This window comes from Brassica napus, chromosome C5 (assembly GCF_020379485.1).
Source record: "Brassica napus cultivar Da-Ae chromosome C5, Da-Ae, whole genome shotgun sequence".
Classification (NCBI taxonomy): Eukaryota; Viridiplantae; Streptophyta; class Magnoliopsida; order Brassicales; family Brassicaceae; genus Brassica; species Brassica napus.
In genome coordinates this window covers 53,829,354-53,856,074 of record NC_063448.1, presented here as the reverse complement: position 1 = coordinate 53,856,074, position 26,721 = coordinate 53,829,354, and the positions used below count along the sequence as shown (strand labels likewise).

The 26,721-nt window shown below is 37.5% G+C and overlaps 3 protein-coding genes and 1 long non-coding RNA gene across 9 annotated transcripts; 1 reads left to right on the top strand and 3 right to left on the bottom strand.

Annotated features, from left to right (window-relative positions):
• The first annotated feature begins 341 nt into the window (after nt 1-341).
• On the top strand, nt 342-11,439 carry LOC106400726 (uncharacterized protein At3g06530). Of its 4 annotated transcripts, none has more exons than XM_048759403.1 (40): nt 342-598; nt 685-898; nt 976-1,071; nt 1,151-1,268; nt 1,366-1,539; nt 1,628-1,798; nt 1,938-1,993; nt 2,086-2,175; nt 2,261-2,412; nt 2,502-2,584; nt 2,668-2,796; nt 2,882-2,950; nt 3,046-3,214; nt 3,602-3,741; nt 3,826-3,912; nt 4,000-4,197; nt 4,375-4,567; nt 4,656-4,753; nt 4,839-4,982; nt 5,098-5,254; nt 5,414-5,547; nt 5,638-5,716; nt 5,796-5,958; nt 6,065-6,140; nt 6,252-6,422; nt 6,521-6,589; nt 6,671-6,775; nt 6,890-6,979; nt 7,074-7,276; nt 7,393-7,600; nt 7,683-7,865; nt 7,987-8,082; nt 8,179-8,246; nt 8,328-8,685; nt 8,788-9,003; nt 9,177-9,827; nt 9,912-10,321; nt 10,407-10,644; nt 10,737-10,907; nt 10,985-11,439. In XM_048759403.1, the coding sequence occupies exons 1-40, from the start codon at nt 439-441 to the stop codon at nt 11,213-11,215; spliced, it is 6,618 nt and encodes a 2,205-aa protein (XP_048615360.1). In that variant the 5' UTR covers nt 342-438; the 3' UTR covers nt 11,216-11,439. The 4 variants fall into 4 exon arrangements, with proteins under 4 accessions (XP_048615360.1, XP_048615359.1, XP_048615358.1 ...); XM_048759402.1 differs by having other exon boundaries at nt 7,680-7,865; XM_048759401.1 differs by having other exon boundaries at nt 3,997-4,197.
• Nucleotides 11,440-11,462: 23 nt separating this feature from the next.
• Nucleotides 11,463-14,099, bottom strand: LOC106399120 (rab escort protein 1-like). The gene is made up of 9 exons (XM_022702625.2): nt 13,346-14,099; nt 13,000-13,122; nt 12,826-12,925; nt 12,718-12,756; nt 12,393-12,645; nt 12,227-12,302; nt 11,943-12,135; nt 11,774-11,857; nt 11,463-11,677 (listed from the first exon to the last, which is right to left on the bottom strand). Exons 1-9 carry the CDS (start codon nt 14,038-14,040, stop codon nt 11,570-11,572), a joined length of 1,671 nt encoding a protein of 556 aa, XP_022558346.2. The 5' UTR covers nt 14,041-14,099; the 3' UTR covers nt 11,463-11,569.
• A 1,301-nt stretch (nt 14,100-15,400) lies between these two features.
• LOC106401717 (protein REDUCED WALL ACETYLATION 2-like) lies at nt 15,401-22,754 on the bottom strand. 2 transcript variants are annotated; one of them, XM_013842278.3, is made up of 17 exons: nt 22,500-22,754; nt 22,323-22,414; nt 22,101-22,244; nt 21,842-21,898; nt 21,744-21,768; nt 18,017-18,064; nt 17,662-17,820; nt 17,407-17,556; nt 17,078-17,333; nt 16,861-16,976; nt 16,692-16,778; nt 16,515-16,603; nt 16,359-16,421; nt 16,204-16,260; nt 16,041-16,137; nt 15,794-15,952; nt 15,401-15,689 (listed from the first exon to the last, which is right to left on the bottom strand). In XM_013842278.3, exons 1-17 carry the CDS (start codon nt 22,530-22,532, stop codon nt 15,684-15,686), a joined length of 1,638 nt encoding a protein of 545 aa, XP_013697732.1. In that variant the 5' UTR covers nt 22,533-22,754; the 3' UTR covers nt 15,401-15,683. The 2 variants fall into 2 exon arrangements, with proteins under 2 accessions (XP_013697732.1, XP_013697733.1); XM_013842279.3 differs by having other exon boundaries at nt 22,101-22,241.
• On the bottom strand, nt 18,314-21,737 carry LOC106385161. 2 transcript variants are annotated; one of them, XR_007324348.1, is made up of 4 exons: nt 21,380-21,737; nt 21,265-21,288; nt 21,028-21,155; nt 18,314-20,677 (listed from the first exon to the last, which is right to left on the bottom strand). It is a non-coding gene; the product is annotated as an uncharacterized LOC106385161 (long non-coding RNA). The 2 variants fall into 2 exon arrangements; XR_001277107.3 differs by having other exon boundaries at nt 21,265-21,737.
• Nucleotides 22,755-26,721: the final 3,967 nt, after the last annotated feature.

The following is a 26,721-nucleotide window of genomic DNA, read 5'->3' as shown; positions in this document are numbered from 1 at the left end:
ATGGCCCAAGAGAGATTTGATTTGGGCTGGATCCAAAAATAATGACCCAATATAGATTTGTTATTAATATTACTTAATTGCCCTTAATGAAACATGCAATGTTAGTGAAGGAAACATGCCCCTAAGGTAATAGGATCCTGCTTTATAGATGAGATAAAACCCAGGCCCATTACGTGCCCAAACGTTAAGGGCAGACTAACGAAGGGTTTATTTTGTCACGTCTCGAAACCTTGGGGTAGTTTCCAAACCTAAAAATAAAATCGTACCTCAACACGTGATTTCACAAAACTACAGGGGCTTCCCATCTTATTTCTCTTTATTAACGAGAAAAATAATCGTTAAACCCTAAACCTTATGTTTGTTGTTCTTCTACGCCGCGACGCGATTCTTACTCTCTCCCTCTCTCTCTCTCTCTCTCTCAGACTCTGAAGAACAAGCATGAGCTCTTTGTTAGCGTCCCAGCTACAAGCCATCAAGGCGGTTGTTCAAGCCGATACAGAGCCGTCGAAGAGACCTTACACACGCCCGTCGATCCTCTTCAGTCCCAAAGAAGCAGCCGATTTCGATATCGAATCAATCTACGAGCTAGGGCTCAAAGGTTTGCTCTCGATTTTTAGGGATTCTCTTATAGTGAAACAAGCAGCAGCGATGATTGAATTGTCTTCTCTGTTAATTCATTCTCAGGTCTCGAAGTGCTTGGAAACAAGGATGAGCGGTTTAAGCACTTCGTAAGCGATTTGTTTAGTCATAAGAGTAGAGAAATCGATAGGGAGTTGCTTGGTAAGGAAGAGAATGCTCGGATTGATGCGTCAATCAGCTCGTATCTACGGCTACTCTCTGGTTATCTTCAGTTTCGTGCTTCATTGGAGACACTTGAGTATCTCATAAGAAGATACAAGTATGTGTTTCCTTACTCTCTTTGACTTGGCTATACATCTTTATAACGATTTTGCTAACTACTGGATTCTTCTACAGGGTTCATGTATACAATGTGGAAGATGTAGTGCTATGTGCTTTGCCGTATCACGACACTCATGCCTTTGTTCGTATTGTTCAGCTGATTACCACTGGGTGAGTAATGATTCTTTCATTCATTCGTTTTTGAAGTGTAAGCCCCTTTATGCTAAGCCTTTCTCTCGTTTTATTATAGTAACACCAAGTGGAAGTTTCTGGATGGGGTGAAAAATTCAGGTGCTCCACCTCCTAGATCGGTTATCGTTCAGCAGTGTATACGTGATACGCAGGTCTTGGAGGCCTTGTGTGACTATGTAAGCAGCTGCTTTTTTTTTAAAAATAATTTCCTTTAAAGGGTTTGTGTGAATCGTATATATTGAAACGAACGTCTTATTTTGCTGGTTGTTGTAGGGATCTCGGACTAAGAAGTACCAGCCTTCAAAACCCGTGGTCAGCTTCACCACAGCTGTTGTCGTCGAGGTTCTTGGTTCTGTTGCAAAGGTTGATGGAGATATCGTGAAGCTGATTTTGCCGTTTGTCGACTCTGGTCTTCAATCTGCTGTGAAAGGATGTTTAGATCAGCAGGTTTGTGGAATCTGTCAAATATTGTGATTTATTTGATTTTTTTTGTTTCAGTCTGTGATTTTTATGACGTGCTCATTTTTTTTTCTAGGCTGGTGCGTTAATGGTTGTTGGTATGCTGGCCAACAGAGCCTCGCTAAATGATAATCTTATCAAGCGTTTTATGAGATCAATCATCGATGTTGCTCGTGAACATGCCAAAGAATCCTCTGATCCTCATTGGATTCGGTTGTCGTTTATGGCATTGATTAATTTGGTTCAGGTACATTAACTTCCGTTCTTAATTCTCATGAGCCTCTTGGTTTTGATATCATGAATTTATTAACTTCTAGTGATCATTCTGCTCATAACTGGCCAGTGTTCGTCTTTTTGAACTGATTGTTTTGTTTGATCAACTACAGTTGCAGTCTGTGGACTTGATTCCAAAGAAAGCTTTGGACCTTTTAAAGGAAATAAGGTAATCACAGATTGACCGTATCCCTCTTTGGCTATTTTAACATTAAGTATTCTTATTATTATTTTTCCAACGAGGCCTTCAATTTTATGTAGGGATATTTCTGGTGTTCTTCGAGGCCTGTCCAAAGAGTTCAACATCAAGAAGTTCCTGACAGTGTTACTAGATTCTCTTCTCCTTTACTGGTTTGTATTTGACACTGTTTTGCCATTTTACAGTGTACTTATATTGTTAGTATTCATGTTTTAACCTACTGATTTCTTTTTGCAGTTCCTCAGATGATCAGTGCCTAGAAACTTTAATTTCGATAATTGATAGTGTTCCAGTAGAAAAATTGGTTGATCATTTGATCTCCAAGGTTTTCTCTATGTGTATGACACAATATCAGAAGAACAAAAGTGATTTTACATCTTCTACATCTGGTTAGTGAATTGTCAACTACCATGTCTTCGACTTTACTCTCGCTCGCAGTTCTCTTTTTATAAAAACCTTGGTTGCATGTTAATTGTAGGGAGCTGGGCTAAGAAAATTCTAGCTGTTGTTAGTAAGAAGTATTCCGCTGAACTACGTGCAGCAGTACAAAAATTTATGGAGGTCTGCGATTCAACTCTCAATGACTTGTTTTCTGCCTTTCGTTAGTTATGCGTCCCTTATGAATAATAAAGTTATTTCTTCAGGATACTAAAGGTCTGTCGAAGAAAGAAGATTTGAAGCTGGAGATGTTGTCTCGTATGCTGGATGGGAATTCAGACATGTCCCTGCCGTTCGTGGATTCAAAATTGTGGTTCCGTCTCCACCATCCCAAGGTATACTATAAATCTGATCTTAGTTTTGTGAAATTTATTTCTGTTTCCTTTCTGTGCAAGACTGAGGGCTTGATATGAATCATAGGCTGCTGTACGTTGTGCTGCGCTTTCTAGTCTAAACGGTGATCTCAAGCGTGATATATCTAAAGCAGAGGTATCTGTGTGGGGTATTCATTTCAAATATCATAGCTTCTTACTACCCCTTCTAGGCATCTGACGAGTCTTCAAATTCTTTGCCACTGTCTACAGAACCTTGTCACAATTCAAGATGCTATTGTGCGCCAGCTTTGGGATGATGATCTGGCTGTTGTTCAGGCCGCCCTGTCCCTTGATCAGTTGCCGAATATAGTAACCTCTTCTAGTCTTCTGGATGCTTTGCTTCATGTGGTGAAACGTTGTGTTGGGATTCTCCAATCAGGTGATTGAAAATGCTCTCTTCTTTTCTTAAGTTGGCTCAGTGTTGTCTTCTAGAGCTTTATTTACATATCTGTAAAGTGTTGATCTTCAATATGTCATCTGAGAAATCGTTTCTGCTAGCGGTAAAACGTTGATCAAATTTTAGTGTGCACTGTCTTTCTGATATCAATTTGCTTTCTTGTCCCCTGCTGGTCCACCGTTTCATTTATGTTGTGCATATTTTTGAACTTCTGAATGGGTTTTTGGGAATGCCTGAAAGAAAAATCTGCGTAGTGTTCTCATTCCATTTCTTTTAATAGTGTCTAGTAAAATATATATATTTGCTTTAAGAGTGCAAATTTCTAAGATGTGCAATTAATTTATCTGGAAGCAACCGTTTTTGTTGTAGGTTTATCACAAAATGTTCAACTGGCAGAAGATGTCGTTGCTTTATCCCTTAAAATTGCTGTCTCAAGTTTCTGTAGTCAAGCAGAGACTACTGAGAAAGTCGCCTCTGCAATGTTCCCATTTCTTTTAGTTCTGCCGAAGGTTCTTTCTCGTTCTCCTTTTTTGACAGTTATGGAAAGGACTATTTGAACTTAGGATAATGGTTGTTATCATTTATGTAAACAGACTTTGAATTTAAACCTAAATGTGCTGACATTGGGGAAGGATGTTAACTGGCCACTTTTCAGGAATCTTGGTGCTGATGACGGAATGGTAAATATAAGTTGTGAATCACAAATCTTTTTTTTTTTGTTGTGAATATTATTATCATGACATTTACGAACCTCTTTTTTTTAGCAGAAGAAGCTCCCAATCATGTCAGGAAACATATCCTCGATAAGCATGGATATTATTAATAGTTTGGGGGAGGCACTTTCCTTGGAACCTGATGAGCGTAGGATTGAGCTAATTGAGAGTTCTTGCAATTTTAAGCTCTCTGAAGTTTTGGAATCATGCAGCAATATGAAATTGACAGAACAGGAACGCAATAAGTTGCAGGTTCGTCACTACTTTCCTGTTTTTCATAAAAGAAAAAGTTCCAGTCCTATTAACTATTACTCTTGTCTATTGTTTGAGTACGCGAGGGGAATTTATTTTTGAGATACTGTTGTTCTTTTTTTTTCTAAGATTTTATGAATACTCTTAATAACTTGTGAAATTCTTATCTCATATCAGGAGGGACTGTTGATCCGCGAAAGTGTGTCTGCATTGAACATGGATGTCGTTAACAAGCTGGTGGAAGCATTTATGGTGCAACCTAGTGACGTTATTCAATGGCTTACTGTCACTTGCCAAGAGGCACCGTTGGCAAAGACGCTGTTCTTTGTGGTGTTGATGCAGTCATTGCACAAGATGAGTTCTTCTTCTGGTAAAGTTCTATCCATTGTTTATGCATTAAAGCTTTTGTCTCATATAATAAGTTATCAAGAGTTTATGTTGATTTTTCTTTGATGTAGATCCTAGTCAATTTTTGGATCTTTTCGACATTTGCTTTTCTGTTTTAAAGACCGAGTGGGAAGAACTTGAGGTTGCAGTTGATCTCTCTTTGAAAGAGGTATAGTGTTCTATTGGCTGATGTAGATTCATGATTTCATAATTTACGCTTGTTGCTTATTTTACCTTGTTATTATTACTTGCAGCTGTCGAAAAGCAACTGCCAAGAACTCTTATATCTACTTTCTGACACCTCTGATTTTACTGCACTGAATTCAAAGATTCTTATCTGCTTGTTTTGGAAGCTGGTTGAGTCCTTCATAAAACTTGAACACACTCATGTCTCTTCGGTGGGTGATTTTCAACGTGATTTGTTTATTATATGGTTATATTGAATGTCTTGGCATCTTGCTGCTAACCAATAGCAATGCTCACAACTATGTGTGCAACTTCTCCTTGGTTCAGGTTTTTAGCGAAAGGTTGTGTAGCGGACTTGAAGACTTGTTTTTCTTTTTTGCAACAACCCGATCAAAGCATGTTTTCACGGAACATCTCCACTACCGTGTGAGAGAAGCCAAAGTCTGTCCCGTTTTGTTTCTCACTCGGCTCATATCACGAGAAGGTCTGCACGGAAGCCTATATTTCCTCTAGTTATAAACCTTTTATGCATCTCTTTTTTCTTCAGATGTAATCGTTTTGAGCTCTTTTCTAGCATTCTCAGAGTTCTAGTTATATTTTATTCCATCTCCTGTTTTCTTATGATGTTATCTTCTTCTTGCAGATGTTCCTCCCATGGTCAGAATTGAAAGTCTCAAATGCTTCTCGTATCTTTGCTCTAATGGAAATAGTGAATGGTCGATTCAGATATTCTCTAGTTTTCCAGTACTTCTGGTTGCCATATCGATTGATAATCAGGTGAGACCTGAAGTTTTGTGTTTTCATTATGGTATGACTCTTTGCATTATCATCCCTTCTTATACCCGTTTTGGGACTTTCACTCTGTAGGACGTTAAAGTAGCTGCTATGAATTGCTTTGAGGCGCTCTTCAACCTACGGTGTCGTGTTGACTCTAGCAAGAAAAATGGTAAAACTTAGTTTGGCATCAGTTGATTATGTTTCATCCTAACATTTGTTTTAATCCTTCTTCTGAAATTTAAAACCAGGGAGTGCTGCAATCTATAGTAGTTCTTGTGATGAACTGTTGGGAATGATTGTTCAACAAAGGAGGCTTATATTGTCGGACAATAAGTTTCTTCCATCCTACTTGACATCGTTGTTCAGTTCAACCCCTAATGACTTACTAGCGCCTGTGGACCTGCAAAAAAGGTACTTAGCTGAGTTGAACAGCTGTCTAATGACACATGTGTATATTAATTCGTTTACTCCATTTGCAAACTCCCTTAGTGCATATTTTCTTGATTTTCGACTTCAGGTTTGATCAACCCACAAAAGAAAGCATTCTTTCGTTCATCTTATTGTGTGCGCAAGAACTTCCTGCTTATGGGAAGGTGTGTTTCTTCTATCTGTTTTCTGTTTCACTTTCTTCTGAAGTTCAAGTATCCTTATGAATCTCTTATGGATTGTGACACGTATGAAGTCTTACCTTTTCCCTCCTACAGCTAAGAGTTATATCACTGCTAAAGGGTCTGGGCATCTCACTTATGCGTGATGAAAATGTTAAGTTATTGTCTCACCTTCTAGACAAACGTAGTCAATACTTCATTAAACTGGATAAAACTTCCCCTTCAATGTCAGACACTGAGGTCGCTTTGTTGTGCCTTCTTCTGGAGGTAAATTCATTTTGTCTCCATTCCGTCCTAGGAAAACTTACATGTTGCCTTGTACCACAGTTATTAACTTTGGTTTTGCTCTTCTCTCCCTGTGGCAGTGCTCCATGATGCGTTCAGCGTTGTTCAAAGAGCAGTCTCTTGATGATGATATACTGAACGCATTGAAAGTAAGAATAGTTCATTGCTCCATATTTTCCTCCCTTACTTGGATACCTTTTCGTTCCAGTCAGAGATGTTTGCTTTTGCAGATGGATTGTGTGGCATCAGAGCATCCTGCTGTTATCTCCCCTTGTCTTACTATTTTGGAGAAGTTAAGCAATCAATATTATACAGAACTGAAGACCGACGTTCAGGTCAGTCTTAATGGCTTAGTGAAATATAAGTGCAGTATCCTACTATTGTACTCTTCATATTATATATCTAATCAATACGTTTTCGAACTCTCTTGATTGTTCTTCCTGGATCAGATTCGTTTCTTCCACAAGCTCGTGTCAATGTTTCGAGGTACAAGTGGCAGAATACAAGATGCTGCTAAAGAAGCTTTCTTACGCCTGAAGGTATGCTCACTTTCACTTTTTTCTTGTATTCTTCCAAACAGGTTCTATGTGTTGTATTTTCTTTATTTACATGGTATCTTCAATGCTATTGCAGATTTCTTGTTCAACGGTTATCCATACCCTCGATCATATCACTCAGCAGGATAATCTTGTTATTGATTCTTTGAGCAAGAAGAAGAAACAGAAGAAATCAGAAGAAGACGTAAATGGTGGGGAACTTCTAAGAGGAGAAAAGGCTCTCTGTTTCATTGCCTCGTTACTTGACATGCTGCTTCTAAAGAAAGATCAAGCTCACAGGTCTCTTGAATATATATATATATATATATTCTTAGATTTGCATGTCCATTGTGAATTTTGGCATCGGAGACATTTTTGTTACGTGACTAATTTTCTTATAACTTATTCTTGCTTAGGGAGTTCCTTGTAGGGCCTTTGTTTAAGCTCCTAGGAAGATCTATGTCTGATGAATGGGTGAAGATTGCTTCGTCGGCTGAGGAAACCTCAGTTGAACCTCTTCAGGATGTTCGTGAAATAACTCATGCATCTATTTCTTCCATCCAACAGACAGTGCTCTTACTCCTGAAAGATATATTTGATTCTCCGAATATGAATCCTTTGAAGGTATGCTTTAGATTTTTCTTATGGGATCGATTGACGATATCTTTGCTTGTTTTCTTCTCTTAAAATTTACTTCTGATAGCAGGCTGACATAACAAATGAAATCAATGTCAAAATGCTGGTTGAGTTTGCTCATTCCTCAAATGATGGAGTCATACGGAACTATATCTTCTCCCTCTTCACTTCAGTAGTTAAAATTGTCCCAGATAGAGTTTTGGACCATATCATCAGCATACTTACACTGGTTGGCGAATCAACAGTGACACAGGTTTGTTAGTCCATAACCTTCTTAGTCTTGTATCAATTTCATTTTGATCACTTGAATCCTGATATTTTTGATGGTGACTAAATTCTTCCCTAACAGCTGTTTCTTTACTTTTTATTTGTAGATTGATAGCCACTCGAAGTCGATCTTTGAGGAGTTTATATCATCGGTTATTCCATTTTGGCTGTCTAAGACTAAAAGTGAGGAGCAGTTGCTGGAGGTAACCTTTTCGTGATGTTCTTTTTTTCCTTAATGAAGTACATCAAATGTTAAACCAATTGTGGACTGATCTAACTTTACTAATTTGATTTTTCAGATTTTTGTTAAAGTGTTGCCTGATATTGTTGAGCATAGAAGGCGTTCTATTGTAGCTTACCTGCTGGGGTAATGTTTAGACACATAAATTGAATTTGAAGTTGAGTTTTTTTCTCTGAAAATACTGATGACGTTCCTTTATTTCTGCAGAGTTATTGGTGAACAAAATGGCCTGCCTTCTTTACTTGTCCTCTTGTTCAAGTCCCTACTTTCAAGGAAAGACTCAGCTTGGCTTGGTAATGTCCAGAATTCGGATAGTTTTATATCCGATGTTAAGAGGGAGTGGGAGTATGCCTTTGCCGTGGAAATATGCCAACAGTATACTTCTTCAACATGGGTCTCATCCCTGGTCATGCTTCTTCAAACTATCAGCAAAGACAGTTCTAGTAAAGAGTGCTTATTTCAGATGCGGCTTGTCTTAGAATTTATATTCGAGAAATTGCAAGACCCAGAATTTGCATTTGCAGTGTCACTTGAACCAAGAAATAATATTTCAGTTGGCATTCAGGTAAACCCTCTTCCAACCTTTTCTTTTTATCACCTTCTTTCTCCGTCTGTGTGCTTTCTTAAATTTCCATGTTTTAGTAAATGCGTTTTGTTAAATTTTCAGCAAGAACTACAGGAGCTTATGAAGGGTTGTATACTTCTCCCGCAAGCTGTTGATTCCACAAAGGAGAAAGATGTGACTTCTGCTGTTAGAAAGGAAATCAAAATGCGTATACATGATGTCCTGATGACTGTTACAGGAGTTATGGATCTGTCTATATATTTCAGAGTTGTTACTAGCTTACTTAAGCAGCAGTCAGATCGTAATGGGACGAAAAAGGTATACATTGTTTCCGTTTTATAATTTCTTTTGGTACTAGAGCAATAACATAGAAGTTTTTTCCAAAGTATTTTCGTGAGTTCTATCATTTGTTAGCATTGCCATGCGAATTCAGATCCGTTGAGACTTGTTTACCTTGTTAATGACGTTCGTTGATATGCTATTGAGTGCAGGTACTTGGGCTTATAAGTGCGAGAGCTAAGGACTCCACTACTTCTAAACCGAAACACAAGAAGAGGCTCCCCAATCAGAAAAGAGGAAATCCTTGGTTGAACCTGGATGAGGCGGCTGTTGAAGCTTTCGGGAAGATGTGCGAGGAAATCGTCAATGTAATTGTTGAGACAGATGAAGATTCAGATGTTCCAGCTAAACGAGCTGCCATTTCTACACTGGAAGTTTTGGCTAGCAGGCTTCCCTCTGGTCACCCGATCTTCAGCAAGTGTCTTGCATCTGTCGCAGAAGGCATCAGCTCAAAGAATCTGGGAGTTTCTTCAAGCTGTCTTCGTACAACCGGTGCGTTGATCAATGTTCTTGGCCCAAAGTCACTCGTTGAACTTCCACGCATAATGAAGAATCTGGTACAACAATCGCGCGAAGTATCATCTGCATCAACTGGAGACGCAACAGCCGAGGAACAGTTGCTTATGATGTCTGTTCTCGTCACTTTGGAAGCAGTGATTGAAAAACTCGGAGGTTTCCTAAATCCCCACCTTGGGGATATCATTAGACTCATGGTGCTGCATCGTGAATATGTTTCTGACTTCGACAAGAACCTTAAATCCAAAGCCAACGCCATCAGGCGACTCCTTACTGAAAAAATACCAGTGAGTTAAATAATTACATGAATCTGATTTTTTTTTTTTTTTTTGCTTGTTTAGTGATCTTAACAATAATAACCTTTCTTCCAGGTCCGCCTCACTCTGCAACCTCTTCTACGAATATACGATGAGGCTGTTAGTTCTGGCGATGCAAGTTTGGTGATTGCTTTCGATATGCTAGAGAATCTAGTCGCAAAAATGGATAGAGCATCTGTTGTTTGCAACCATGCAAAGATTTTCGACCAATGCTTAGCTGCCTTAGATATCCGACGCCAAAATCCAGCAACAATTCAGAACGTTGATGATGCGGAGAAAAGTGTAATCAATGCGACGGTTACACTCACAAAGAAGCTAACCGAGTCTGAGTTCAAACCCCTCTTTATCAGGAGTATCGATTGGGCAGAGTCAGAGATTGTAGATGGATCTGGGAATGAAAGCAAGAGCGTCGACAGATCTATCTCTTTCTATGGTCTGGTGAATAGACTCTGCAAGGCTCACACGTGAGTGAAACAATCACGTCCTTTACTTAAGCTTCTGGAATATCTTGGAAACTAACTTCCAATTTTTTCTTGTTGTTGAATGCAGGTCGATCTTTGTACCGTATTTCAAATTCATGCTTGACGGTATTGTATCGCATCTCACCAGTGCGGGAGGAGCATCAGTTTCAACAACGAGGAAGAAAAAGAAAGCCAAAATTCAGGAAACGGATGATACTCTACCACCAAAACGCTGGCATCTTAGGGCGTTGGTGCTTTCTTCTTTGAATAACTGCTTTTTGCATGATACTGGAAGCTTGAAGTTTCTCGACGCAAATAACTTCCAGGTCACTTATCTTTTAACCTTTTATGTCTTCTTGGATCAAACGTCTATCTCTTGGATTTTTAGACTGATACAGAACTGTATTCTTCTCCACAGGTGCTATTGAAGCCTATAGTATCACAGCTTCTTGTTGAACCGCCATCTGATTTGAAGGAGCTTCCAAATGTACCATCTGTAGAAGAGGTTGATGAGTTGCTGGTCACATGCATCGGTCAAATGGCTGTAGCCTCGGGCTCTGATCTCCTCTGGAAACCACTCAACCACGAGGTAAGCAAACATGATCATGTTATGTGCATAATGGTTCACAACATTGAATATTGTCTTTAAAAATCATATTTGGTCAGGTGCTAATGCAAACAAGGAGTGAGAAGTTGCGTGCGAGGTTGTTGAGTTTGAGGAGCGTGAAACAGATGATGGATAATCTGAAAGAAGAGTACCTTGTGTTGCTCGCTGAAACCATTCCGTTCTTGGGTGAACTACTGGAAGACGTTGATCTGTCTGTCAAATCTTTGTCTCAAGATATCATCACTCAGTTGGAAGTGATGAGCGGTGAAGATCTGGCACAACACCTCTGAAATGAGCAGTGATGATCTGGTACAAGACCTCTGTAAACTTCGATCGCTACAGAGCTTTTTATGTCTTTCGTCTTGTGTTGGTAACTACGTATAAAATATTCTTGAGCAAAACAGTCCCTTTTTCATGACTTTGATAATAGATGTTTCTTTGGTCCTTTATATTTTCAGAAATTTCAGCGTCTATATTTAAATCTTTTATATGAAATGAAGGATTATATTATTTACAGCCTACACCAAAAATTAAATATTTGTTATGAAATCGTTTATATAAAAATAAATGCCAAAACAGAGAATCGTCTTTGTATAGGAAAAAATTCACTTGTGAACTAAAGTCTACATATGTTATGAGAGATATCACATAGCTTCTATTTCAACACCACCATCGTTTTCCTCCTCTGTTGCGTTGTCCGGCGAAGTTTCTTCTTTAAACAATTCTTCACTCCCCATAACATGCTCATATAGCTACCAAATCAAAGACGTGTTACGTAACATTAGCGAAATATCATACATAACTTGTTGAGATTTGAGAGCGGTGTCGAGTAAGGAGCATTTACTAACCTTCACGGCTGATTCCACAAGCTCATTGTAGTTCAAATTTCCATCTGGACTAGACGCGGAGCTGATACTACCTCCAAATTCACCCTGATCCAAAATCAAACTTTGAATTAGTGATATGACATTAACATTAACATGGTCCAAATTTGTAAGTCGTGATCATATTCCACACCTTGACCAGCTCTTGCACGTACAGTGCTCTCCAGAGTACAACAGGTTTTGCTTCAACATTGTCATTCTCGACTACTGATTCGCTTTCACTATTCTCAGGAACCTGCGGTCTAACGAGAGTACTCATGGCTGATAACAGTGCAGCTTTCCCTTGATCATCGTTGTCACACACAGTTGAAAAATATAAAACATGCCTGCAGCAGCAAATGCATGACTCAGAGAAGCAAATGGAAAGAAACAGGATGAAAATGTGAAGAATCATCTTTTGACTAAACTACAACTTACATGTCAGCTGGACAAACTGCTAAACCACTACCAAGCTGCAGAACCCGAATCGCAGCTAACTGTTCAGGAAACAAAGCTAAGAGGAAAAAAAAAAAAAGAACTTCCAATAAGAAACTGGCGATATCATAAAACAACCAAGTAGTGGATCTACAAAACTGTAACTTACATTTGGGTGGATATACGACAAGGGCGTTTGATATACCAGCTTTCACAGAACCTCTAATGATACAAATTCCTCTAGCTATTTTCCCCTCGCTGCTTATCGCCTTTGGGACAAGAACACGAAGAGTTTCTTTCTGCTGATCAGTCAATGACGACATTGACTCCGATCCAAGAGTAATACATGGATCCAGAATCAACTTTTGGCTGAATATCTCTTGACCCGTAGCTAGTCTAACCCCTTTGTAACCCCCAGTTTCCTGCAAAAAGATAAAAGATTGGGACTATCAACTAAAGATATCTTGGATTACAACAACAATAGACTCACTTGCCTTGTCTAAAAGCAGAGCAGTAATAGGCATCCGGAGAACCTGTTCATACAATGAAAAACCAGATAACTAACTAATAACACAGCAACATAACGTTGTTCCAAAACGTACATAAATGCATCCTTTGACGGCAGCTCGACGGCAAAATGCTTGTGGAAGCTCTCCTTGTCCATAAATAGGATATATCAACGCCCCAAGTGCGTTTGAAAATCTGAAGTCAAAAGCATTAATAAATAAATAAATGTAAAAAGAGCCAAAAACAAATACAAGAAACTATGAATTGACCTGCCAATAGATGTAATGTACAAAGCCAATCGAGCTATCCCCTCTCTGGTCTTGAGTAAACCTCCACAAGCTTCCACATTGTCTTGATCATAATCTACCATCGCAATGCCATACAAAATGATCCTACACAGCAGAAAAAACAAAAGCCTTATCATCTCAAAAGACAAGTTCTTAGAGAAACAAAAGCTCCAAGTGAAACATTGGTTTTTAGAAACATTTACTAAATCGTCTACAGCCCTCAAAATCGAAATCGTCAATATAAATTACACAAGTCTCTAGAATAATTTAAAGAGAAACATTTACTAAATCGTCTACAACCCTCAAAAATCTCAAAGGAAGCAATTACGATTTGATTTTGGGAGGCAAACGCATGTTCGCCAAGAACTCAACAAACGGACTCTCCATATCTTCCTCAGTAATCCTAACCGCCTCCTCAGCAGCCAAGTGAGCCTGAACAAGCTTGAAGAACTTCATCAGCTGATTCTTCTCCGCCAGAGCCAAACTCTTATCCTTGAAAATCGCGCCTCTCGAATCGGGGACGCTCCTCAGCTCTCCGCTCGAGTCCCCGACGAAGCTCGCGTCGACGCTCTTGAACTCCACGTAGTTGTTAGATCCCGATCTCAGCATTAGGTTGATCGACTCGTCGGCGCAGAAGAGAACCCTAGGACCGCACAGGTCGACGTTGAGCTTTCGAGAGTGGCGTTCGTCGAGGATCGAGGAGTCGAAGGTCGCGATCTCGACGGAGGAGTACAAGGATCGGGTGGCGAGATCGACGGAGAGGAAGTCGGGATTGTCTGACGGCGGAGGAGGGGGAGGGGGGGAGGGGGAGTTTGAGTTTGAGTGGAGGAAGGAGGTGAGATCGGGGAGGGAGAGGGATGCGAAGTGGGAGCCGTAGAAGGGGTTGGGATCGAGGTGGAGAACGGAGGTGCCGGAGGAGGAAGCGGCGGCGGCGGCGAGGATGGATGAGGGAACCCCGGTGCCGACGATGATGAGGTCGTAGGTGGTGGGATCGAGCGGCGGATATGGAGGGAGGTCGCTCATGGTTTTGTTGTTCGAACCGATGACTTTGGATAATTGGAAAATGGTGAGACTTAAAAGATTTGCGGCTACGTTTTATACATAAATTAAAAACTGTTTGTGTAACAATTAAAAATTAAAGGTTTTATTTATTTTGAAATATAATCAATTTGTCATTTGGGATTCGAGATTAATGTGATGTTATTATATTTGTGTGATAATTATAGATTAAAAATAGATAATCAACTGGTCATTTGAGTGGATATTAATGATTTAATGTTATGTTATGTGATATTAATGTCAGTTTATGAATTTCTTAATTAACTTAACTTGGTCCAAAGCCTAAACAAACCTTGTAAATCACAAAGCTAGATGATGCGATTATTTATTATCAACTGTTTAGAAAAATGGTAATACAAATTAACATATCATCGTGAACATAACATTCTCAGCATTACAATTTTTTTTCGTAACCACGTGTAATTACTAAAATGATTCTTATAATCATTAGAAAAATACGTTGGTACATCTAATTATATAATAAATTTTTCATTAAACTAACAATAAATTCATCTTTAATGTATTTTATTATTTTCTTAAATAAAATTTACGGAATTGCCTAATGTGGCTAAAGTATATATGTCAATTAATGATTTTGAATAATAAAGATTTGATAAAAAATAATGTATCTTCTATCATATTTTTTTAATTTTAAACTATTAAATAAATTAAATAACCACAATAACCATATAATAAAAATCTAAATATGTATATGTTATATTTTGAATTTTTACAAACGACTATAAATTACTAAAATTGTTAAAAATCTCACATTCAAATTTTATGATCCATGGTTTAAAATTTTTGGTATGAAAAAATACCAATTATTACAAAAATTATATAAGTAAAAAGTCTAATTTAATTAATTCTTAAGATTAATATATATATATCGTTTTAAATTAAACTATAAACCACAATATTTTAGTTTCAAAATTTACTTTGAACAGTTTTTTTGATAAAAGTTTTGAACGATCATTGACAACTTATTTTTTTTTAAATTATAAATTACTAAAACTATTAATCCCACGATGAAAATTTTGTTATCACTAATTTAAATTTTTTTTTATAAAAGATACAAATGATCAAAAAAACTATATGAGTAGAAATCATCATTTAATAGACATTAATATTAAAAATATACTAAAATATATTATCTATGTTAGTATTATTTAAATTTAATACATATCCTATCAAATATAAAAAAATATATATTTTGGATTAATAAAATTGATTTATATGTTCGTACCAATTTAATTATATATTTAATAGTTACTGATTTTTAATTATTTAATATATATTTATTATTTCATTATATGTAAAAATATTTAATACATAAAATAATTTATATATATAATGTTGATCCCGCGTCGGCGCTTAACCTAGTAACATATATAAACAACAAACAACACCTTGACCTTGTTCATAAACAAATAAATATACAGACAGATGACATTGTGCCAACATTGTATGCATCAACTACCCTCTAATATCTTCCATCTTCTTCGTATATCTACCACATTGCGTGATTCTTTTAACTCCTCTGCAAATTGATATGAATTCCCATTCAATTAACATCCACTTTGGTCCGGTTCAGACATGCTTCACTTTCACACCTGTTGTTTCACATGAAATAATAATAAACGTGAGATGACAGAGCTCAAGCATCATGTCTTTCTTTCTTTCACACAAAAACAGAGAGATAAAAAATTTGACTAACCAATTTTTGGGGGATTTGGACGATAACAAACGAGAAGAAGTAGAGGCAAGTGCAGATTATGATTGCTGAGATGGTGTTGTAGACAAGGCGCTTGTCGTCTTTGGTTGGTATCAAAGCTGTTTTCAATGTGTTTGTAAGCTCAAAGAGCCTATAAGAGACCTGAAACAGAGCAACCAAACGCCAATCAGTTCTTTTATATTTTGGCTTTCAATTTATTTGTGAATCAGTTGTAACAGAGTTTGCTTACAGCGACGTAAATGGAAGTTGTGAGCATGAAGTTCAACAATGGGTATTCCGGGATTAGAGAGAGTAGCAACTTGGGCTGACCATCAGGAACTCCAGATCTGTGGATTCATAAATTTCATATCTCAATGGCACAACACTAACTGACAAGATGAAGGGTGACATACCTGAGCCATATATGAAACTGGGAGATATATGTCTCCAGTGTTATCTTCCCAAGCCACCTGAAAAATTTCACAAACAAAATTTTGTATTTTTTCTGGAAACAAGAGGACGAATATATATATATATATATATATATTGATTAAAACATTGTTCTTACGCCAGGAGGGTCAAACTGTAGCCGCGGAAAGACTGGGTGATGTTCCGGAGACAGATATAAACACTGACAGAAAATCAACACCAAGTGATACACAAGTTAAAAACTTGTTTTGAAAAGAATCATGCATGGAGAGCTTTTGAGAGTAAAGTGAAATACGTTATTGGAATCCAAGAGGTGTAAGGATGATATTTGTTGTAAGTATACTTATCCAGCTTGTATATGTACTCGAACCAAAAATATCCCACCTAAAAGTTTCATAGTAACAAAGATACAGATTAGCTGGAAGAAGGCTTCTTTCACTTGGAACAAAGTGAAATGATAAACTTGTTATACCGTTATTGCTATCAGTGCCACAGTTGTTTTGATAGCCATCCTGATCTTTATCTCAGCTTCCTCCAGTTTATCCATCCAACTCTCAACCTATAAGGTACATTAGTGTTTTCTCATTAAGCTACTCCATCTCATGCAATGTGAAGTTCAAGTGTGAGTATTGGGAACTTACAGTTGGGTGGTAGTATGCGTAGAGCATCCCGATTATCCATATGTACCGGTCAAGGCCCGAGCGAAAATGCCACTCATGCAAGAGAGGAAGCTGCGGTTTCGCAGGGTCATTGTAACCTGCAATTGTTATTTTCCAAGTTTTTGTATTTTCAAACAGTTGTCTAGTGAACACATTTATTTTTCATGAGAAAACAAAGATTTGACTCTTCTTCACTAACCCAATAGGAACGTAAATGGACTCCAAACCCATTCAAAAACGCCGGGAATCTCCCAAACGATGATCACAACAACGAAGCAGGCAACAATTTTGGCAGCTATGACTGAACCATTCTCATTATATTTGTTCATAATACCAAGTGCTCCGTAGACCATCAGAGTAAACAGAGTGTGCATGGGGCATATGTAGTATAGCATGTAACTGTTGTTGAGGACGATGCAGGAGAATATGACCAGGAAATTCAGCCGCCACATCATCTGTTTAGAACAAGAGTATGTTAGAATTTAGAAGCTAGAAATAAGAAAAGAAACAGGAGGTCAAAACTGTTACCTGTGCAAACCTTGCAAGGCTAAAGTCCTTGCGAATGTAATAATAAGAAAAGTTCCCAAATCCAGTCATCCACACATAGCAAGCAATGAACACACGGATAGCATTGTAATACTCCGCAGCAGCAAAGTAGTGGTACATCAAAAAGAGGACCTACAACACCATGAAAAGAGAACTATGATGAGGTAACAGCAAATGAAAATTAAGCAATGAGCATTAATCTTCCAAGCTGATGCATCAAGGGAAATAGTCACAAACCTGCATCCAGCCTTTCCACTCCTCGGTTTGATGCCTATTCAAGTACATGATGGATTTTCCGTTTAATGCTGATTTATCATTATGTATCGTGAATGAAGTTATCGCCGAAACGATGATGAGAAGGAAGTAAAGGAACAGAAAGAGATCCCTGTTGTAACTCTGTATCAAAAAGATAAACAATGTAAGACAGTCAGACAAGTAGAAGCATAAAAAAAATTATTTATAAAGCTCACAACTTTATGAAGTCTAAATCTTTCCACATAAAATTAGACCAAATTGTAGAGCCTGTGTAACTAGATAAACCTTTCCAGAATCTACTAAGCAGATTAAAAGATAAAATATCATCATCACCCACCTTCTTGGATGAACTGAAGACATCAGTACGGTCACAAATATAAAAGTACTAGGATCGGCCCGCCCTACGGGCGGGTTGTAGATTATAAAATGATCTTTGAAACTAAAGTATTAGTATATTAAACCTTGGTTGTTCATATGTCTCATGGTTTTTTTTTTTGCTGTTGGAGGGAGGAATGCATGGGAGTTTGATGGTTTGTCCGAGTTTTGTTATACGTTGTTAAGTAGTTAGTAGATATACTAAATTTAGGATTATGGATGTCTGGACAATAATAGCAACTATTGCTTCAGTTGTACAAATTAAATAGTGTTTCAATGGTAATGACAAAGGAACGGATACTATGTTTTTTTTTTCTTCTCCGTATGAAATAATTTAATTTTAATTGTTTCGTTGGAATGAATTGTTTAATTATATATGTATCTATCTATATTATATGTGTGCAGATTAGTTTTCTGTTCTGAAAAAATTGCTACTATATTTATGCGTGTATGTAAACATATATATTTTATAAACCTATATATTAGTGTTATTTGAGTATTTTCATTTAAAAAATATTTGAAGCACATAAACCCAAATCAGAGGATAGACTATATAAACGATACAATGCGAGTATCCGTAGACGATGTTTTGAGTAAGTGTAATAAGGTCACCAACTAAATGACTGTATGTCCTGAGATTAAACTGTTATTAAAATTTTAAAAATAAGATCGGGATTACAGAAGAACTTGTCCACTTCGACGCTTACGCTGTGTCTCTCCGTTCACTGAGAGAAATGAGTCGTCCCAATATCAAATATGCAATGAAAATTACGACAATTATTCACTGCAAACAGACTCGGGTATATAAAAATGTGTAGCTCTAACCTTGGTCATCCGGACGTCTTTAAAGATTTCTTTGTGGCAATAACATGAACTGTGAAGTTTGGTGGTTACATTCTCTAAAATGATGTTTAATGATCCATGTATTTAGAATCTAGGCGGGTTAGTCCTCCCTTTTTACAGCCTCATTGTTGTAGTTCCTCATTTGTGTGAGAAATAAGGAGATCATAAGCTTTGACATAAGCCTACATGTGGAACTTCTATTTGTTATTTCAGATGGAATCTAAGTCACATGCAGCCATTGTCGTCGTTGGGAGATCGGAACATGTCACATATTCCATAATCAAACTTTTAGTTGGCAGTCTACGCACCATAATATCTCCACCTAAATCAGTGGAGTGTAGGATTTTCGGCACTTCTGACTGCGGTCGTGGGCTGCAACGTGCGGGGTCAACACACTGTGTTATTCATATTGCACGGGTTATGAGGTGTTGAGAAATTTTTCCTTTTCATGAATTGAATTTTAAATTTATTCAACCAAAAAAACTCTTTTGTTTATTTTACAAATGCATCATATTAAAGAAAATTGAAACTGGTCTATACTTTCTATGACCTTGAAACTGGTGTTGAGAAAATTGAGAGACGTGGTAAGCTCACAGTTTCCCAGGTCTGTTGTTTATTTGTCGGTCAGTGGCATTTGTTGCTTAAAACCTTAAAGCACAATTTAAAAACGATTGCAAGCGGTATTTTGTTATGGCTAGGTTGTTCAAAATCTTCTTTTTTTTTTTGTTTCTTTGCGCTATTCTAACGCCCCAACAGAAGCTTGTACTATTGTATGTTTGATATGTGATGTGTGGATTGTGTAATGGCTTCGTTATTAACACATGTATTTTGAGTTTTTGTTACCCATGGTCATGGTTCCATGTCCGGGTTCGACACTTCGACACGTCATTTGGTTCAATAAGAAGTATACCATGGTTTCCATAGTGGACTGAAATTATTATTTTTTTAAAGGAATTTGACGGTTCCTTTTAATATAAATGTGTTTTAAGCGTTGACAACATAATTGTTGGGTGATTTCTAATTTTTAAAAAGTAATAATGTAGTCCTTACTGGGTTTATATTGGTTTAATAGCAACAGTTTAAGGTTGATGATTCAAACAAATGACCTTCAAGCTCTGCTTTTGATTCCATTGTTTTAGTTGTTGTAGGTGCTGATAAAAAGAAAACAGAAGGTGCTGTGAGGTCAGAGTTCAAGCAAACAACTATCCTGACTAACATGGGTTGCAGGGAGGTTAGTATGCAGTTCTTGAGGGTGGCTTTTATTGGGACGCTATGTTGCGCTGCAGCTTTGTAAGGGTGTTTTGCTAAATTTTTGGTTATTTGGTAAGTGACACTGTTCGTTTATATGACCCGGTGGGTTTTGTGTGTTGGTCTAAAACATTATCCTTACATTCGAACCCATAGAGAATAGTCAAATCCTCTCCTGCCAACAGCGCAAGGCAAACAACAACTAAGAAAGATGCTTGAGTTTAACATGTTAACCCCTAAAATGCAAACTACAATTTTTTTTTTTTCCAAAAAAAAAAACCAAAGACCTATCCAGTGAAATCACGGTATGGAACTCCATCAAGTCTAGCCAGCTTATTGCAATAAGTCATCTGCTGTCCTGCATGCTAGACATTGAACTCTTGCATATCCTCAGCGTCAAAAGTTCACTCAAACACACAAAAACCTATATCAATTGTAAAAATCTGACGAACCGTAGAACATCCAAAGCTGTAAGAGCTAGCATCCTCATCTCAACTCCATCTCCTCACATAGCCACGTAATGCTCCTCTAACTAAACACAGACATACGACAGAAAATTATATTTTGGCATAAAAAACACATAAGTAAACAAAAATTATCTTTTTGGCATCAAAAACACATATGGATGCAAACACTAAATTTCTCTCAAAAAGATCTAGTAAAAATGTTGCGCTTGTGGTTAAACCAAAACAATCCAAGACCTAAATTTTTTTATGTTAGAATAGACAAAACAATAAGATTTACAGACAATCAAGCAATATTCAGAAGGTCAAGAATACAATTTCATTTCGTAGACAAACAAAAACTCCACAATCCGCAATCCAATATCAAAGTTCAATTTCAAAGCCTATTAAAGTCATAAGAAGAAGAAGAGAGAGTGACCATGATGAGCGAGAGATCTCGAGAGGAGGAATGAGAGGTACGGAATCGAAGATCTCCGCGACTCTGTCGTCCCTAGGGCTGATTCAAACCGATGAGGACTCCGTTCATCGCAACTTCTTGTGTTGCAGCTAGAGAATCCATTAAAGCAGAGGATTGATGAGTTAGCCACTCACATAATAAATTAACTTTGGTGTTATCACGGATTGAGAGGATGATATTCAAGGAAAGATGGCTTACCTTTTATAGGTGCTGAGAGACCAACTTGCAGAGATTAGACAACCATGAATAAATAACCATTAACGTTTCAAAGGATTAGAAAGGAAGGCGTAAAGACGCAAACGAAGCTTCTTACATAGATTCTTCGAGACTACATCCTCTTGAAACTCCATTATTGGTGAATTAAAGACGATTTAAGGTGATTGAAAGCAAAACCGTTACAGGTTCTAGACAGCCGCTGCGGCGATAGGCGACGAACGAAGAACAGGAAGGGAGCATCTGTTTAGGGTTCCCCGTAGAAGACGTATGCGGACGGGCCTCGCGACAGAAAACATTTGATTAGAGCGTGACGAAGCCCACGTGAAGCCCGTTCGGACAGAGCAACGCTTTAGTGAAACGGTGCGGATCCGACGTGTCAACGCTGTAGACTTCCTATTTCTGACGTGGAATCTGAGCTGTCACCACCAGGAGAGATTGAAAGTGTTCTTTATATATAAAGATCCCATAAGCACTGCAAACTCGATTCTGCATAGAAACCAATATAATTCAAGACAAAGTTGGACCGTTGAACATACAAAACTTCACTCCAAATACTCACATTGCTCTCAACGCCAGCCTGTTCTCAACCAAGAAGGACTCATCCAAGAGCACAAACCTGCGTAGAAACCGGAATAAGCATAGAGCTCACTAGATGTAAGAGCATCTCCAACCCCACCGCAAAATTTACTGCAAAATGGAGTGGATTATGCAGTCGTGAACAAATAAAAATGTTTTTTGTTTGTTCACGATTGCATAATCAATTGTGTAATAAATTTTGCAGCAGGGTTGGAGATGCTATTAGGGAGAGTTTACGGAACCTGATGAGAGGAGAATGTACGGAGGAGCCCTTGGTTTTGGTAGAAGGTGACTGAAGACCACCTCCATCTTCTATTAAAAGAGCTTTATCGTCTTCTTTAACAAAATCTTTCACAATTTCCACCAAGTTGACATCAGAGTGCCTACTTAACATTTAACAAGAACAACAAAATCAAATACGAAATCAAACGCTAAACAAAACGATTTGTATCAAAGCAACGTACGCTTTGGCGGAGACTGAGTGTTTCGCATAGTGAAGATACTCGGCGTAGAGCCACGCGACGATCACAGGCACGATCCCGAGCACCACCGACATCTGCAGTTTTCCCGAAACTAAATCAAGCAAAAGATCTAATTTTCAAACGAAGGAAAGCTTAAAGCAATAGTAAGAGACGACGTACTAGCCCAGGCGTAACGGAGCTTGATATCGCCATCTCCGATGATCAGAGGAAAGAACGAACCAAAGCAGATCGAGAAGACTGGATCAGAGAATATATATAACACTCGTCCTTTGTATAGTTAGTTACACGAACAGTGAAGTGTGTATTTGCTGGAGATTTGAGCAGTTACTTATATAGTAGCTCTCTCTATCTCTATACATCTAATTAAAAAAAAAATTTACGAACCGACAAATTTTTATTGAAGAAATTAAACCAAACGAAAATTATAAAAAAAAAACATTTTTGGGTTTATTATCCTCTTCTGTCAAATCGAGGGGCCAGGAACTTTGCATGGATACAAATATAGATTTGTTCGTTAACGTGAGATTCTAACTATTAAAGGAAAACGTGTTAATAATGAATGGAAGGAGCCAAGATTATACAACTAAATAGTATTTTGTTTTTACTCTCTCAATAAATTTCACATTTTCATTCCCATAACATCTTTTGGTATCTAGCTCTCGTGGTAAAGGGTTCACAGCTGTGAGTACCCGCCACCTGGGTTCGATTCCCGGCCACTGCGAAATTTAACATTCGGGCCGCAGCGACACAGATTAGTCCCTTGGGCCTGGGAAGCCTTTGGGGAAACTGTGTATAATTCAAAAAAAAAAAAAAAAAAAAAAAAACATCTTTTGGTATCGATGAGAAAGAGATGTCTGTGGAGGAGAGTTTTTGAGTAGCAATTATGATATTTTTGTGTGATATGGAAGGTTTCAAACCTTATCTCATTGCACTCAAAAGGTTTAAATGACAGGATTTTGGATCACATGATGCTCAGCTCAAAACGGTGAAGAAGAGTTTGTATGTAGTAACAAAATTACCGTATCTAAGCAACGTTTATATGTTTTGGTCTTTCATCTAAACCATACTAAGTCTAATGTAATTACGAGGTGTGTGTGTGTGTATTTATTATTTAATATTTAATATTGCTGGAACGCACGCGTTTCTTCAGATTTGAATAGTCGACAGATTACTTCATTGAGAAGAGGTTTGTTAAAATGCCATCACAAAGTTGGAATGTTGAACTAAATCATTTTATATACCTGTTGTAGTCTCTTGAATAGTTTATAGTTTTTCTTTTTGAAAAATTGAATAGTTTATATAGTTTATACGTGAATTAGTTGCATGTGGTATTTAAACTATTTTATCAAGCAACAATACAGATTGTCCATTTTTCTCAAACTCGTATATATGAAGGGTAAAATGATGGTTTTGGTTGCCATCTTCGTCACACGAACTCAGGTGTTCGGACACTCTAATATATCTGCAGTGCCGGCTTTAAGGCCAGTGCGCAAAGTGTTTTTGCAGTAAGTCCCTCTTCAATTTGGTAATTTCTTTTTAAAAATTAAGATCCTGATTTGTAAAAATAGTACTGTATGTATTAGGGTTCTAATTTTTTAATTTATAATCATATATATATAAAGTAGAGTTGTGCTCTACACACAGCTCTCCACGTCATCAGGAAGCATGTGGTTTCTTCTGCCACGTGTCATGTCAATATTTAAGCATTTAGTGTTTATGTTTCGGTGAGTTATGTTGAGTGGGCCAGTTATTGTGTCTAAAAATTCATTGGGTTCTGTTACTGTTTTCATACAGGCCCAGATGTTAATAGTTTTTTTTCCCTTCGTTGGAGACACAAAGCAAAGCCGCCGATGATGATTTTGGCCGACAGTCTTCTCTGTGTGAAACGTTAACGGTCCAGCTTCTCCTCCTCATTGATGATTCTGAGAAACGCCTGCAGTTATGGCATTCAATCAACTACGTCCACTTCTTGAGCTTCGATTCATCGATACAATCTTTCTAGACTCTCTGTTCAGTCTCCTCATGGAGATGTCAAGTTTGTACGCTTCGTGGAGATTTTTCTTTCATCTCTGCTAGAGATTTTATTGGTAAATTTTCACATCTGGGGCATTTGAATGCAAGAAATAATCTCTAAAACTATATCTTGTGGAGTTGTGGGTATAGAAAAAGAATATGTCATTTTGAACTCTGTTTGTGTATATTTCTCAGCTCAGCAAAGTCAGATTTTTTGGGAACTCATATTCCATGTGAAGATATATTATCAACATACATCTCTCTTGGAAAGGGCCTCCCAATCTCCCATCAATAGAACCTCCATGATATTCTCGCCGACGATCATTAAATCCTGTCGCAACCTCCCTTTCTTGCGTTAGATCTCTATCTATCAGTTCATTATATTTTTAATACTTCTATCATTTGCTCATGATCCTATTTTGTTGCTTCGCGCCCGAAATTATGCGTATTTGGGTTGTTCAATAGATTGTCTCAGCTTCGTCAGTAAATAATTGCGGATCTGGACATCACTGAAACTCTTCATCATAGAGATAAAAAAACACCGCAAACATGAAGTCGAAGATCTGATTGTGCAACAACCATCAGATTCAACTATTGAAGAATCAGTTTTATTTACTACAAGAAACAGTCTTTAGGTGACTCGATCTCTTACCTTCTCTCATTGCTGCCATCATGTTTGCTTCTATTGAACTGACTTCTTTCCCTAGACTAATAGCCTTACCAACATCAGTGTCTTTTTGACTAATATATCGAAGTCTTTGCTTATTGATCTAGAACAGTTTTTGGACAAACAAATTTCCTGCTGCTCACTTTATCTCAGGTAATTTGGAAAGGAAGAGCCTAAGATGTAACATGTGGAGAGCTAAGAAAAAGAGGATGTAGACCATTGACACCTTTCAGCTTCAGGTTTCTCTTTGATATGTTGTCACGTTATACTCTACCGGATCTTTTGCTCTTGATGTAGCATTAGTAGTTGGTGGCTCTCTATATCTCTTCGTCATACTACTTTTTCCAAAAATTATGTGTCCATTGTTAATATAGAGATATTACTGGTTTCAATTTTGGGCTGCTTCTGATTGTTTTCTTATTAATAGGGACATATTGCAGATAAATAGGGTCCTGAAGCATGTGAAGAAAACAACACGGGCTGAAGCATAGAAACAAGGGGTTATTGTATGTTTCTTTAACTCTATGACTATGTTCTTTACTGAACCATATTGGATTCGAAAGGTCTGAATTTTCTAAGAAATGTATCTTTGCGTACAGGAACTTGTGTGTTTGTATTTTGTACATACTGAGCATGCTATTGACTCCTCACTTGCTAGGGTAATCTGTATAAACATAGAAAATCTACTTCTAGCACAGCCTAATTTGTGCGACCAAACCCTTAGTCTTGTGGATACTTAAATCCAAAGTGGTTCGCTTGATGTTATTAATGCTGACAGTATAATTAAGGTGATTCATATGAGATTAATAATGGATCGATGAGTTTGGTCTGAGCTCTTTATTTCTCTCCTCACGGTTTTATGTTATTTTTTTTAACAGGAGCACTTGAGGATGAGATGGGCGAATGCTCATATGGTTATCCAAGCCAGCTTGATGAGCCAAACTTTGCATAAACTGAGCCACTCTTTGTCGTTATCGCTTAATTGACTTCATTGGCATGTACATCTCAGAAGGACAATACCATCTCCAACACTTATCTTCTTTATAAATCAGGTATAGAATTTATGTAGGTAATATTATAGATAAGTTCCTATATTTGTGTTATGTAAATCTCTTATGTGAATGTATATGATCTGCACAATGCTGTATATTCAAGAGAGAGCAACACTTTCTACATTTGGAGGATTTGAAGGTCCAACAGAAGTTACTTGGGGTGGGAATTTCTTAAGTTTTATATGTCTGAATATCAGGTCAAGAAATGTGAAGATGTAATCCAAACCTGGTCACAAATTTTGAGTTTAATGTTGCCTTTACTTAACTGGGCTTTCATGTATGTTGTCTCCTAAGTTTTCAACATATACTGATCATGAAAAGGATCAAGATTTTTCCATATACTACCATTTGTTTGTGTTTGATAATGTATATTTGAGCATATACTGAGCATTAAGCACCCGTTCAATGCCTTACACGGAACATTTTACGTTCACCTTCGGAGAAGTTTCTAAGACTGAATAATCCTGTTTTGGTTTCACCATGAAAAGATGAAGAATGTCCTAAAAATGTCTGTGAATGTATGTGTTTTTGACATAAAAGCTACTTGTCTTGAAAATGAGATACCGATTCTTGATAATGTTGTGATGATGAGTCTACTTTTTTATAACAATGTTGAATTCTTGTTCGGTATTAGTAATGTGGAAGTGGA

What these genes read in the sequence shown, in the direction of transcription:
- LOC106401717 (XM_013842278.3), bottom strand. Translation starts at nt 22,532, where the DNA reads ATGGCGATATCAAGCTCCGTTACGCCTGGGCTA. An exon ending in GTACATTCTCCTCTCATCAG is followed by an intron (nt 21,899 to 22,100) that starts GTTCCGTAAACT and finishes GTTTCTACGCAG; the next exon opens with GTTTGTGCTCTTGGATGAGT. An exon ending in AGTTTGCAGTGCTTATGGGA is followed by an intron (nt 18,065 to 21,743) that starts TCTTTATATATA and finishes GGCCGATCCTAG; the next exon opens with TACTTTTATATTTGTGACCG.
- LOC106400726 (XM_022703579.2), top strand. Translation starts at nt 439, where the DNA reads ATGAGCTCTTTGTTAGCGTCCCAGCTACAAGCCATCAAGGCGGTTGTT. An exon ending in TATCTCATAAGAAGATACAA is followed by an intron (nt 899 to 975) that starts GTATGTGTTTCC and finishes ATTCTTCTACAG; the next exon opens with GGTTCATGTATACAATGTGG. An exon ending in TGTTGTGCCTTCTTCTGGAG is followed by an intron (nt 6,423 to 6,520) that starts GTAAATTCATTT and finishes TCCCTGTGGCAG; the next exon opens with TGCTCCATGATGCGTTCAGC.
- LOC106399120 (XM_022702625.2), bottom strand. Translation starts at nt 14,040, where the DNA reads ATGAGCGACCTCCCTCCATATCCGCCGCTCGATCCCACCACCTACGAC. An exon ending in TACATTACATCTATTGGCAG is followed by an intron (nt 12,926 to 12,999) that starts GTCAATTCATAG and finishes TTTTGACTTCAG; the next exon opens with ATTTTCAAACGCACTTGGGG. An exon ending in GCAGTTTGTCCAGCTGACAT is followed by an intron (nt 12,136 to 12,226) that starts GTAAGTTGTAGT and finishes TTGCTGCTGCAG; the next exon opens with GCATGTTTTATATTTTTCAA.